This window comes from Sinocyclocheilus anshuiensis, unplaced genomic scaffold (genome assembly GCF_001515605.1).
Source record: "Sinocyclocheilus anshuiensis isolate Anshui unplaced genomic scaffold, SAMN03320099.WGS_v1.1 scaffold1371, whole genome shotgun sequence".
Classification (NCBI taxonomy): Eukaryota; Metazoa; Chordata; class Actinopteri; order Cypriniformes; family Cyprinidae; genus Sinocyclocheilus; species Sinocyclocheilus anshuiensis.
Genome location: NW_015539833.1, coordinates 1,756,823 through 1,771,924, shown reverse-complemented (window position 1 = coordinate 1,771,924; position 15,102 = coordinate 1,756,823). Strand labels below are relative to the sequence as shown.

Here is a 15,102-nt window from a genome sequence, read left to right as displayed (position 1 = left end):
GTCACCCCGCTCGTGACGTCTCGCTACTCCATTGGACTGATTTGACACGTGCTTCAGAACGCGGTCACGCAAGAACGTTCCCAAAGCGACTTAGACGCAGCTCGAGTTCCTGAAGGGGAACAACTTTTACATAGACATTTTACAATTACAAAGAGTTGCATTGACACTAACATTAAAGTAACAAGTAAAGTAAAACATAAATTTTGAAATAGAATGAAATAGGATTTTCTTGTAAACTGTGATTAAAACGTATATATACTGTATGTATATATATATATATATATATGTATCATTTTTTTTATACAGTGTATGGCATCGTTGATAAACACCACTTTTGGTTCCTTTCTTTTTAAGAGTGTTAAGTTCTAGAAATGTGCAAGTTATTTAAATAAAACTTCGACAAGAGTCTCAAAGTGAAAAATCATTTCCCTTTGATAACAAAAGCTGTTACCCAACGCACTATTACAGAAAATGATTACACCTTAAAATCTATTAATTGCATCTGACGAGCCCAAAGACACCAGCAGACACAAGGGGCCTCTTTCCATCTTCTTATAACGATAATGAACAGTAAAAATCAGGGAGCCCAGGCCAACAAAATCATGGCTGCGTTTCGCTGGCTGTTTATTGGCGCTTAATGAAAAACAATTTATCTAAATCACCGCCCCGGAGGATTCATAGTTAAAGCTTGTGGAGAGAGGGGTGGGATTTTTGTCAGTGACAAATGCGCCACTGTTTTTCCAATTCAAATCCAGTTGAGGGAAGAAAACAGCCGTTTACATTTAGGGCGGATGGAGGCGAGAGAAAGAGCGAGATGATAGAGGTGAGGCGGTCTCGAGCTTATGTTTCACAGTTTGCTTACTAAATATTGTCATGTCTAGATGTCAACCATAAGTGTGCACACTTAAATTAATGTGCCCCGGAATGCTTTAGAGCCTATTTGGTTTCATTTAAACATCGAAGAAACATACGTCATATTTTTTCAAGCAGTAAAAATCCATAATGAAAATGTCTGCAATTGTTTTTAGCACTGTAATAATCCTCGAATTACAGTGAACACAGTGCCTGGCTTCCAGGTGCGAGCCCATTTAACGAGCAGGCAGACATACTTACCCTTTAATTATCACTGAGATCAGATGCAACCGCCCAGTCCAACACGAGCATAAAAAGAAACGCTTTCCATAATGCAACGTATTCAGTACCAGAATAGTTTTGCATTTGTATTTTAATTAAACACTATGCCCATCCACAGATTTTCCTCTGTGCATACATATTACCAGAATCAATTTAAGAGGAGCTTGGAAGCTAAGCTAAAGTCAGTGCTAATATGGAATTACAGTAGTTAGCGCACTCTCATTATTATTCCATTTAGAATGGAAGTAATGGTCAACCTTGACCTAGTATGAGCTTTAGTTGGTGGTCAAAAGCCTAGGAATATTTCACCTAAAAAAAATTTAAACTACATGGAAGAGAAAAAAAAAGTCATACGAGGGATTTTTATTGTTTGTGTGAAATGTTCCTTTAAATGTTGTTGAATGAGCTAAGGTGCAGGGTGCCAGATAGCAGCAAGTTCACTAAGAACTTTTCAAACTAAAATGCCTAAAATGTTATGGCTAATAATTACTTTTTACTCAGCAAGTATGCTATAGGGTTCATTCTAATACTCTCTAAACCTCTTTTCCAATTATTTTTAACACACCCTACTGTATTATAATTGATACACAAATTTATAAGGTCTAAATGATTAGCATGATCCAAGCCTCTGAAAAACATGTTGTACACAATCTACTGTTGTACATCCCTTCTGTTGTCAGATTGATAGTTTTGCATGCATTTTTAGCAAAATTATTATTTTGTTTATGTTTATTGCTCATCTCTCAATCACCATTGTATTGCATTGCACTAAAGGTTTGCCCCAAACAATAATAACTACAGAGCCCTGATTGTTTAAAGGTTCACTGAATTCATATTTAAAAATGTTTTAATAGACTATTATTTCATATGTCAGACTTTACAGGGTTAACCTTTGTGCCTTTCTATTTTTCTTAGATAATGGTGCTGACTGACCCAGAGTTTGAAAGCAGTGTTCTCATCAGCTCAGATGAAGGTTCCAGTTATCAGAAGTACCGCTTGAACTTCTTTGTCTTAAGTCTTCTTTTCCATCACACACAAGAGGACTGGGCTTTGGCCTACAGTCACGATCAGAAGGTAAGTTTTGCAGTGTACAAGCAAAAAAAAAAAGAGCCTGCAGTGGTAAATATCACAAATGACCATATTCACTTAATGAACATTCCTGGTCTTTTTGACGATGATTCATCAGTTCATGTTATTCCAAAAATAAACATTCCAAAACGGGGTTTTCACAGCAGTAGAATACATATTTTCTAAACTTTCGGTGAACTTTTTTTAAAATTGCATTATAATGTTTTTTTATATAAATGTTAACCATTAGTGAAATAGTTTTATCAAACTCACATTCACAATGGCTTTATTTTGGTATTTAATCCATTTATCCAATTAATCCTCTCTAGATAAAATAATGTCTGGCCCTACCATTTTTCTCACTGAATAGAGATTGTAGAGTGAACAAAAGGTAAGTGAACAGTGACTGGGGTTTTGTGCTTGTTTAAACTACATAGTGTAGGCTGGTTTATATTAGGCAGAATATTTTTTGTTATTATATTTAGTTGGCAAGGGTGACTAAGTCATGCTGTTTCTGCATTTAGTTTTTTTTTATTTAATTATTATTATTATATATATATTTTTTGCATTCTGGAATGCTTCTCAGATAAAATAAATCTGAAGTGCTGAATAGTGCTGAAAATTTAATAATCATTTATGAAGGACAAACCCTCCCACGAGAAAGAAAGATGAAGAGAGCAAAAAGACAGACTTTTGACTTTTAAAGGTCTCCTTTCATTTGGCAGTGATTCATTTTCATAGTCAGCCTGTAAAGAAAACCCAATAAAAAGTGTGTGAACAGAATGGACATCCAGCAAAATGAGCTGAAGCTTATAAATATATCCATATATCAAGAGAATATATCGTTGTCCAAACTTTAAATCGTTGTTTTACGATTAATTGTTTTATTGTGTCTGAATGTACGTCTACATTTATATGCAATACTGCAAGGACACATTAAATTAATCAAAAGTTACAATAAAGACAATTATAATGTTACAACAACTGATAGATACGTGGCTACAAAATATTTCTGTTTCAAAAAATGTTGTTCATTTGAGATAGTTTTCAACATCGATAATGATTCTTGAGCAGCAAATCAACAAGGATGGATCATGTGACACTGAAGACTGGAGTAATGATGCTGAAAATGCAGCTTTGCATCACAGAAATAAACTACATTTTAAAATATATTCAAATAGAAAACAGTTGTTTCAAATTCAAATAACATTTCACAATATTACCGTATTTACGATCAAATATCAATGGTGAGCTTCTTTCAAAAATAATAAAAAAAATCTCACCAACCCCAAACTTTTAAACGGTAGGTTAATGTACTATGCATGGGTGCAAAGAGAGAGAGATTATGTTGTTCTTGTAGAATGGGTTCTTTTCACTTCTGTCTCTAAACGTTTAGTGGCAAAACTTCGAACATCTCAGTCACTAGTCTCTGCACTTTCCATAATGATGTTATCCAGAGCCATACTGCAATGTGCTTGGAGACAGTCATGCTTACTCGCTCAAAAAATGACACACATTAATGCTGTGGCGACATGGCACTAAAGTGTCTCATTTTCTGAATCGACAGGGGTGGCTGACACTGTGTCCAGACTCATCACGGGCAGAGCAGAGCTGTGGATCAGGTCAACACCTGAAGCATTGTCTTATAGAGAGTTGTCAGGCTGGTCAGGTCCACTCGTTGACGATTCATTAAAAGCAGATGGTGGTTTAGGCCCAGCTTTCTCCCTTTCCTCAGAAGAACACCAGGCCTCTTACGTAAAGGAGCCTCTGGGAATCTGACAAAAGAAATAGCAATTGATCCCTGCCCACCCTCTCAGTCTGGTTAACTGAGGTTTCATTGACCAGCAAAAGTCCACAAAAGCCATTCAGTGTCTTTAATGATACGAATAGCTGGCTCTAAACGGCTGGCTTTATGCAACAGTGAGGAAGCAATAAGATCTTTTTCTAATAAGATGTGTGTGTTCATAGTGTGTGTGTGTGTGTTGTGTGTGTTCACTACTCACTGCTGTGTGTGTGCACTTGGATGGGTTTAATGCAGAGCACAAATTCCGAGTATGGGAGACCATACTTGGCTTCACGTCACTTCACTTACTGATGCAGTTGGTCTGCTGTGATTAAAGGAAACATTTACAATGGAAGTGAATGGGGCCAATTTTTTGAGGATTTCAATGCAGAAATTTGAAGTTTATAATTTTGTAAGACATTGTAGCGTTAATTCTACTAATTCCACAATTTTAGCTGTTTAAATCATTTTTACAGTTGTTTTAGGATTTATGGTCTTGCATTGTCATAGAAGTTTTAAAATGTGATATTACCACACAAAAAAATCTGTAAGTGATTTTGTCTCATTAAAGAGGATGAAATTAAAATTCTGTCATCATTTACTCACCCTCAAGTTGTTTTAAACCTTTATGAGTTTATTTCTTCTGTTAAGCACAAAAGAAGATATTCTGAAGAATGTTGGTAATTAAACAGTTGACGGTAGCCATTGACTTCCATTGCAAGGAAAACAAATACCATGCAAGTCAATGGCTACCGTCAAATGTTACCAACTTTGGTTACCAATATTCTTTAAAATATCTTCTTTTAAAACAATGATTTACTATTTATTTTAAGACGCGTAAGATTACTCATCTGTTTCAGCTCTGTCAGATCATCTTTGTTAAGAAGCTTTTCGAGAGGTTTCTGACCATGGCAGGCTACAAACAAAAGGTTTTAAATTAATTTCAAATTTGTCCAAATAAATGATAGGTTACTTGTTAAATAAAATTCATAAAGAAATCTATCTAGTACTGTGGTCTGAACCAAAAAAATAATGTTTTGTAGTCATTTGCTGAAACTATGGAGTCAAGGTTTTTCTGGTTATATAGCAAGCCTTTTTCTCCTTTGTTTGTCATTCACAAACTATCAAACCCAAACTGTTGTCTGTGTACTCTAACAAACTAACATTTTTGCTAGAAATATTTAAAAAGCAAATATTTCAGTGTCACAGTATATTGCTATTTTGTTTCTAGAGGGCCCTTAAAAGTGTGCCCTTTTCTGCTGCCTTTGACGTCACTACTCAAGATAGCCGCTAATAAAGAGCTTGAGGACTGTTTATGTTCTTGTGGTGCCATGAGCCCACCAGAGCGTTCTCCAGGTATTATAGACCCTTTCCTGGAACATATGTTTGGTGTGCAAATCTTCCAGCTTTGGGTGTGTCTGGAAGAGCCCAGCACTGATTCACCAATAGCATAGAGTTGAGAATAAAATTCAGCAGCTAAATTATGCATAGCAGATGGTTGGGAGATGACAACACTTTCATTATCTTTCAGGCACAACACTGGCTTCTCCTGTCTGATCTTTCATTTTAAATTGAAGAAAAGTGTATCATCATTGTCTCTACTAAGAAATTCAGCTGCTGTTTCTTCTTGTTGCAGGAGTTGCCTAAATAAATGACAAATAAAGTATACCCACATTCTATCATACCAGCATTTTACTCTCGATAACAGACATGTCAGTCTCAAAGTTCGCTCTAGCGTCAGCTTAACATGCCTGTTGAATGAGATTGCAAATAATTAATTTCAGCTTCAGTGACTTTGGATCATTGCAATATTCATATACGTGTTTGTTTTGTCATGCTGTTTATATCACATTATTTTATGTTGTTATTATAGGCTGTTTTATGCATCCACACTACAAAAGGAATGTACTGACATATTTTATAAGATGAACTGTGCAATTCTTATGACATTTTCTCTTCTCTGTATGAGCCTTAACAATTTTCAGATGTTTTCACAGGTTTGCTTCAAAAATGCAAGCAGTTCCAACCATAACACGTTTTTATTAGATTTACATGATAAAGATAGCGTAATATAATACATATCATTAATACTATAGCATTATAATTCATTATAAAAATCTGTATATGGGTCAAAGACATTAAGATGTCTGCATGAAAAGAAATTTACAAAAGTGATTTTATGTCCATAGAAAGCACATTAAATGTAAGCAAAGTGTCTACTTTTAAGGTTTCAAATAAGTTTCTGGAGAATAAAATGTCAAAATTTGGTTTAAATAATGTTACATTGTCATTCGGTGTAACACAATATTTATGTAAAAATTCAAACAGCATGCTTATTCTGACATGTACATATTAAAATATATAAAATAATAAGGGAGCATATTACATTTTATTGTGTTTTAAATGAGTAAAAATTCTTAGTGACAAATGGGCAAAACCTAGGATAATGGCAATTTAAAAAAAAAAGTAAAATTACAACTAATTAGTATTTGGGGTGAAAGTGATGATTTTTGGGATTGATTTTTGTTGTAAATATGCCTGACAAGATTGTTACACTGAATGACATTTTAGTGGGTCTCTTCTGTAAATCAGGGAAAACTGTATGATATTTATTTTTTGTTCAGAAAAACAATTAGAGTCCGACTCGCTAACCATTAGGCCACGACTTCCCCATTAAAGCAGTATTACACTTATTGTTTGCGTAAAAATGTCGTTTTCACAAAAATATTAAGCAGCACAAATGTTTTCAACATTGATAAAGATTCTTGAGCAGCAAATAAACATATTAGAATGATTTCTGAACGATCATGTGACACTGAAGACTGGAGTAATGATGCTGAAAATTTAGCTTTATTTCACAGACATAAACTACATTTTAAATTATATATTCAAATAGAAAACAACCGAAAATGGAAAATAATATTTCACAATGTAATTTTTTTTAATGTATTTTTGAGCAAATAAGAGTGGGCATAAGTGACTATATATACATTCTTTTATTATTATTTTTTTTTAGCCCACACCTATAACTATATCAGACAGATGAAATATATCATATAAACAAAAACCACACAAAAAAACACCATAAAGTATATTTGTTCTCATTCAACAGAATCAAATTTTGATGCTAGACTTTCTCTCCGCAAGTGGCCACTTATATCATACTTTTGTCTTTAACGTTTGACAATAAAATACTGTATCTGCTTTCAGTGTTAATAATTTTTAATTCAAAAAAGATTATATTTGGATTGGATCCACTCATGGAATCCTCCAAAATGAATACAGCACCAGAGTAACGCTGTGATGTTCCAGGATAAAAGCGGCTAGAGTGACAATTTCTTATGAGCGTTTGTTGCTTTGTTTCATCAAGAAAAGCATTAATCTGTTCAGCTGGGTGCATGTCATTGTCAGCTACTTCTGCAAAATCTGACACATCAGATAAACACTCTGACTGGTTTAACACTGTGACTCACTTGAAGCATCTTTTGTGTCTTGTCTTATGGAGTCAAAAACAAACACCTGTCTTCCAAAAGAAAGAGCATGTTTCATTGTCAGATTTTTGTATCCTGTTATTGTTTTTTTTTTTCTTATGAATTCCCTTCATAATATTTCTTAGAGATGTTAAAGAAAGAAGAATGCACTAAAAGAAAGTATGCGCTAAAAAGTTTTTGCTAAAAACACCCACTCCAAGCATGGCCCTTTCTGAAATAAAGAGAAAATAGTAGGCCTAAGCATGAATATGACCGAAACTGCAATAGAAAAAGAGTGTGAAAGAATTTGTGCATATTGAGCAATTTATATAACTGGCTATTTTCAGAATGGAATATGACTTACTGTGCAGTATGTACTGTACACTGCACTGCCTACTATAAAAAAATTGTATGTGAAATTGTTTGCATTTTGCATGGTTTTGCATTTTATTCGTATGTGAAAGTGGGGTCTAAATAGTATATATATATATATATATATATATATATATAAAGTTATATAAATAGAATTACTATTCAAACACTATCAAGAGTGAGTAATCTTGTTCCTGATGAGTGCTGATATTCAGAATAAAAAAAAGGTACGAGTTTGTCACTATTAACTTCTTGTTTATTCTTGTTTTATCAATCTTACTTTTTAGACACAATATTGCCAGTTACTTTGTCTGCTTTTTGCTCTGCCAACAAAAATCATTCCAAACAAAGTGGACTTGTTTTTGAACAAATCAATTGAGTGAATGATTCATTGGCTCACTTATATATTTTTTTGTTACTTAAGTGATTTGTTCCTGAATGAATCAGTGTTTTAAACGAATCGATTGAGAGAATAATTAATTGGCTCACTTGTTTTGTTCCTGAAAGTATTAGTGTGCCAGAACAAATAGTTTGAATGAATGATTTAATGTCTCCTATAGACAGTCACTTTTCGACACCTGCTGGCATAACAATGCAACCTGCAGCTGAGTTGCTGAAAAATCTCCACCGGACTCACTGAAACTATAATACTATACAAAATTAACACTAATACTGTTGAAGATCAGAACTTACCATTGTATAACTGTAAATAATACACATACATTATATTTTAATACTTTAAAATAATATGTTACCTAAAAATTATCATTCTGAAATCACTGGCCAGTATACATTGTGAAAATAGCATGAGTAGTGTGCCATTCCAAACCAGGTGCTATTTGTGTGTGTGTGTTCTGGCAACATATATGTGTATCTGTGACGTTTTTGCTTCCTGAGTACTCAGCATCAGTCTCTGTGGACATATAAAACACATCCTCCATATTCAAACTCCAGTCACATCGTCAGTCCTGTAGTTCTCCAGCTCTCTGACCTCTCCCCTGCGGTGAATGCCTCGCGGGGCGGCTCGTAAAAGCCTGTGGATAACTTCTCAGGTGCTCCCTGACCTCCCGCATCATTCACAAAGCCGGAAATACCTCCCCAGAGAGACAGACAGAGAGAGAGAGTTGACAGAGGATAATATATTGAGAGATTGAGCAAGACGATCGTGGGCAAGGAGGAATGGAAATATAGGAATTTATGCCATGCTTTCCAGAAAGATACAGCGAGAATTAGAAGAGACAGAGCTGGTGTGATACTGTATATGTCCTGGGTGTGATCATGATCTCAATGGGGTTTTTAAGTATTTTAGGCCAAACGTGATTTTTAAAATGATGTTTTCACAAAATAATTACACTATGTAAAACAGATTGTTTTCATATATGGGGGGGGGGCATCTAAGTACATTAAATATTGCATTTTGTAATTAATTAAAATAATGCATGTGCTCATGACTTCAAGAGAGGTATTTTTTTTTTTTAGGTATTTTAGGCCATATTTTATTTTTATTTTTTTAATTAGGTTTAACAAAATAACTATGCTATTTAAATCTGAGTATTAAAAAGATATATTTAAGTACATTACATTATTATGTTGTATTATGTTATGGTATTATTTCATTAAAGTAATGCATGTAATCTTGACTTTATTATTTTTTAGGTATTGTTTTTAGACCAAATATACATTTTAAAATGATAGATTAACACAACAATTATACTATTTAAAACAAAAATATAATTAACATTAAATTATTACATTTTGTAATTAATTAAAATAATGCATGCGATTCTACTGTTCTACTGTGTAAAACAGATATATTTGGGGCAGTCGTGGCCTAATGGTTAGAGAGTCGGAATTGTAACCCAAAGGTTGTGGGTTCGAGTCTCGGGATTGTAGTTGAGTGAATGACCAGCGCTCTCTGCCACCTTCAATACCACAACTGAGGTGAGACCCTTGAGCAAGACACCGAACCCCCGACTGCTCCATTAAATAAAGTACATTAAATTATTACATTCTGTAATTATTAAAAGTAATGCATGTGATCATGAATAGAAGGGGTTTTAGGCCAAACATACATTTAAAAATGATGGTTTCACAAAATTATTATACTAATAAAAAACATAAATGACATTAATTAAAATAGTTAAAATAATGTTTGATTAAAATAATACATAATTAATTACAAAATATTAATAATTATAAAATAATTAATAATAATTGCCAAACTGTGTAACTGTTCATGATAATTTTTTCCCATACCATCAATGATATTTTGACTCAAAACTGCTTGTACAACCAGGAAGTTTAACCCATTTAACTCATTAATTTAGACTAACAACCACTGCAATGTTCCCAAAACAAAAATAAACAAATAAAAATGTCCATGAATGAATGCATTATGCTGCCTTAATATGTTGAGGCGTATTCCCCCTTTTCTTACAGTTTAGAAAAAAAGGTAAAATCTATTATTTTAAAAATAATCTATATAAACAGAATTATGATCTACCTTTTCTTAAAATGCATATTTACCCATTCAGTGTCCCATGTTTCCCGTCAGTGCTGTGTATACAGGTCAGGTTTTATCTAGGGCAACTTTTCACCGTTTGTCTATGTTCTCCTGTTTATGCCGCTTTCATCCTTTCAGCTTTAGTTCTGAGATCAGCTTTGGTCTCTACTGCATTCCAAGTCCTAGATCTGCATCGAAGGGCAGCTTACAACAGCGCTTTATATGCTGTCAGCCCGACAGTGCTGGGTAAAGGTCTATAGTAGCTCAGACAGATCTTTAAAGAGCCAAGCCTGCACAACAGTGGAAAACCACAGAACGCTGTTAAGTGAAACGGGGCTCTGGATCGTACGGTTCTCTGGGGCTTTTCCCAGCCCCCCTAATTGACTGGCCAACAGTGAATCAGTGAATAGTGTGAAATATCTGACAAGGACTCAATACCAGCGCAGTAAGCTGCCATGACATGAGAGAGGCTCAACTATTCATTGGTATACAAAGAGAGCTTTCCCTACAATGCGCTTCAAAGCGACAGAAGAATGACATGTCTTGCGATGCATTGACTGTTATACAACAGTACAAGTACAACAGCTCCTCTTTGGATATCTCCCCATGGGGTGCATATTTAAAAATGAATGTACTCATCTTTGAGTCGATTAGAATAACTTCCAGCCATTCCCTGAACCTGAGAAAAAAAAAAACGAAAAAAAAAACAGATCTTGGTCTTCAGACTGGGTAGTTCAACTGATATGTTAATTTAACATGTTATATCAGGCTGAACTTCACCAGTGTGCACTTGCATCAGTGTGATTTTTAGATTTTTTTTTCTTCCTTTTGATTTTGCTTCCATTCATAGGTCACGTGCAGCTTTTTTTTTTTTTTTTTGGTGAATGCCATGAAGATGCATTGTTTATATTTGAATGACTTTTAGGAAAATATGCTCTCAATGAAAGATACAGTAATGATAATGACCTCAAGATGATTTTTAGGCCATATATAAAAAAAATAATCTATATGATTATTATCCGATCTTTTTTTCCCCCTCGTCTCAAGAAATATCTGCGTCCACACGAAACCGACACAAAACGATGTAGTATACATGCCAGACCAGTATGTGGTGCTGTAATTCTGATAATTATGCTATGCGCATAAACCTTGCGCGCGGTATACAAACGAACATGGAACAATTTTTTTTACTAATTCATTTATTAATCGTTCAGTGTTTGTTCATGTTTTTGTTGAGAAAACGCAAGGACGTTTTCAGATTTATCCACTCTGGGACCCGGTTTCAGAAAAAATATCTGTTTCACTCTCCCAAAACGCCGGAACCGTCTGGACGAAACGCCTATACGATACAAAATGTATGCGTATACAGCTAAACGCATCTCCGTGTGGACAGGGCCTAAGTGCCTTGAATAAAGGTCTTTCATTTTCACCTACTACACACTGCAAAGACTTTGATAAATATACTGATTTGCAATTATTATTAATATTATTTATTTATTTTTTTTTTCAGAATTAAGACTGAGAGTTTTTTGTTGGATGTAATAACATTTTGTCCAAGGCTGGGTCTTTTGCTTCTGAGGCTCCTGATGCTTCAGTCTCAAATATTACCTCTGATAGTAAGAGTGGCATTTCCATGCAAGGTGGAATATCTGTTGAACGATCTCGGACTGTTTTCAGAGGTAAATTTACTTTTGTTCATCCTAAAAATATAAATTCTTCAGTTACATTGATTATGAAACATAAAAGAAAATGCAGATTGGCACATTATCTTGCAAAAGGATCAGTCTATAGTCGTTCATAGTGCTGATAAGGGTGGATGGAGCACTGGTAATATTAGATCAAAAGGTTTACACTCCACTTAGTTACTGTTGCTACATCTGACAAGCCATGCCGCTCTCATGCCACACATCATGTTCTCGCGCAGTGAAAAATACATTGTGGAGCAAAGAGGACACTGACAGAATGCGGCTAAAGTAAATGGTCTCTCTGAGAGCAGCTTGGAAGAGAGGGGCGGGGTCAGCAGAGCTCATTAACATTTAAAGGAAAATGCTACAAAACGGGTTGCTCTGAAAAGAGCTGTTTTTGACAGGGTAAAAAAGGTGTCTTTTACACTACCATTGAGAAATTTTAACCAAACTATGTTATAGACTTTTCATTAAGACCCTAAAGAATTATATAAACTTATATAAAGAAAATGGGCATCCTAGGACCCCTTTAAGAAATTCAAACAATAAATATAGTTTTGTGGCTCTTTAATGTGTCATGACAGTTCAAGCGGCACGTGAACCGATTATCTTTACTAGTTATGGCACGAAATAAACATGAATGAGCATCAGAAGTTATCTTGTTTCAACCAATGAAAAACATCACTACACACCATTTTTCAAGTTCAAGTCCACCAAAGTTAATCTACTTTCCTGTCTGGTTTGTCTGTTGGAATTTTTTTTTTTTTTTTTTTTTTTTACATATTTTGTTATGGAAACGTTATGTTGATGACGATTTTTTGGTATGTGACGGTACTGAATCTCAACTGTTGGAATTTCATAAACTGGTTAATGACAGCTGTAATGCACTGAAATGCATGATTGAATACCATCCAGAGAGAACGATTTTTCTGGATGTGCTTGTTATCATGTTTCAGGTCTGGAAACCAGTCTATACCGTAAACCTACTGATTGTAATACAGTTTTACATGGTATGTCTTACCATCCTGTGTCATTAAAACGTTCTTTACCTATTTCTCAATTTAATTGTATATGTCGTATTTGTAGTAGGGGCAATGTCAAAGATTTTTAACGTCAAGCAGCAATTTTATCAGACATGTTTAGAGCACGAGCATATAAGGAATAGTGGATCCAATCAGCTGTGAGTCGCTTTATGTATATGTCCTAATGTGAGTGTTTAGTTAAAAGATCAAAGACCTCAGAAAATCACATATGTTTATGTTATATATGTTTGTTTGTTTGTTTGTTTACTTGTTTGGTTGTCAGAAGCAAGTGGACATTCTAAATATTTCTTCTTCTGTATATATCGTGTCTATGGAAAAAAAATTATAGTCAATTTATTTTAATTAATTATATATATATATATATATATATATTGTATTGCAACCCATTAGTTGAGGACTACTGGTTTAAAAGAAAGTCTTGCATTTTTTTATTTATCTTTTAAACAGGAATACCTCATTTGATTGACAATATCGTCGTAAGCAGTATTAGCTTGCTATATATAAGCAGCACCTGTCAAGTCCTGATGTTGTGTAGGCCAGTAAACAACATTGCATACCTATCCGCCATGGTATTCATCCATCTATATACAACTATTAAAGTTTTCCTTTTCAAACTGTGACATACACATAACATCTCCTGCTGAACCAGTCCATGATCATCAGAGAAAGATGACTTTCGCTTTTAGTGAGAACATTAGCTAGCAAGTTGTTACGCAGGCGGAGACACACTGTCAATCTAATGCCATGGCCTTTTCACTGCGGCAGAATAAAACAGCGTGTGAGAGGCGCCGCAGATCAATCGCTCTGACAAGTTCGCCCTTAATGGCTGTACAGATTACAGATGATTGACACTAGTATAACTACTCATCACACTTTAATTACAGGGCCTGAGATGGCATCACATCCACTGAGAGCTGTTGGAGGGCAAGTTTCAATGCATTTACTTATGTGTCTGTTGTAAGTAATTGTGATACCGCCTGCACTAAATGTCTAGAGTGACAGCTAATAAAAAAATGCAGAGGTATCAATTATGTCAGGAAGTCCAGAAATAATCGATACATATGAATTCTTATTTATAATGTTAATTTTAATTTTAATTTTTAATCCTTCATGAATTGGTGAATCAGCAAACTTTAAAACAATCTTTGTTTTAATACACTGTTTAAAAAAAAGTGGTAAATAAATATAGCAAACGATATTCAAAAGAAACCACTTTACTTCAGAATGTCCAGTTTAATTCAATGTGCAACTTATGGAATAATTATGAAAAAAAATATATATAAATGGAATTGTGACTTATCTCGCAATTCAGATTTTATTTTTCCTGTTCTGTTTATATCTAACAATTCTTTGTTTTCTCACAATATAACTCACAATTCTGAGAAGAAAAGTTGGAATTGTGTGATAAAAACTTGCAATTGCAAGAAAAATAAAAGTTAGAATTGAGAAAAAGTTGCGATTATTGTTTTTTTTTTTCGTATCAGGAAAAAAAACAAACAAACAAAAACAATGAAATGTGAAGTCAGAACTGCAATAAAAAAAGTGAGTTTATGGCTCACAAATTTTATATAAGAGTTTATATCTTGTGATTCTGAGAATTTCTCAAAATTGTGAGAAGGAAAGTCTGAATTGTGAGATAAAAGGTCACAATTACCTAATTACCTTTATTTATTTATTTATTTATTTAATTGATTGATTGTCCATCTTTTGTTACTTAGTTACTTGCAAATTCTTTGTAATTAAATATGAAATTTACTAGGAATTTCTGAGTGAAAATTGTTTCTACAATTATACAGTATATATATATATATATATATATATATATGTTTTTTTTTGTTTGTTTTTTTTACAAATTACAAGCTTCACATGTCTGCTTTTGTCAAAAATCGCTCCATTCACTACCATTTAAAATACCACACTGCATTCTTGATTTTTGGCATTTTGAAAGACAAATCTATTCATTTTTATATTCATTTTAACTTACCTTGTATTGAATCCAGAATATCCATTTAATTAGAATAAACCGCCTACTGATGATTAAGAC

General features: G+C 33.9%; 1 protein-coding gene across 1 annotated transcript in view; it reads left to right on the top strand.

Annotated features, from left to right (window-relative positions):
* Positions 1-15,102, top strand: part of LOC107684317 (VPS10 domain-containing receptor SorCS3-like) — a 213,526-nt gene that overhangs the window by 112,560 nt on the left and 85,864 nt on the right. The window contains exon 5 of the mRNA XM_016480550.1: positions 2,050-2,208. Coding sequence (XP_016336036.1) covers positions 2,050-2,208 — 159 coding nt within the window. The remainder of the gene's footprint in view (positions 1-2,049; positions 2,209-15,102) is intronic.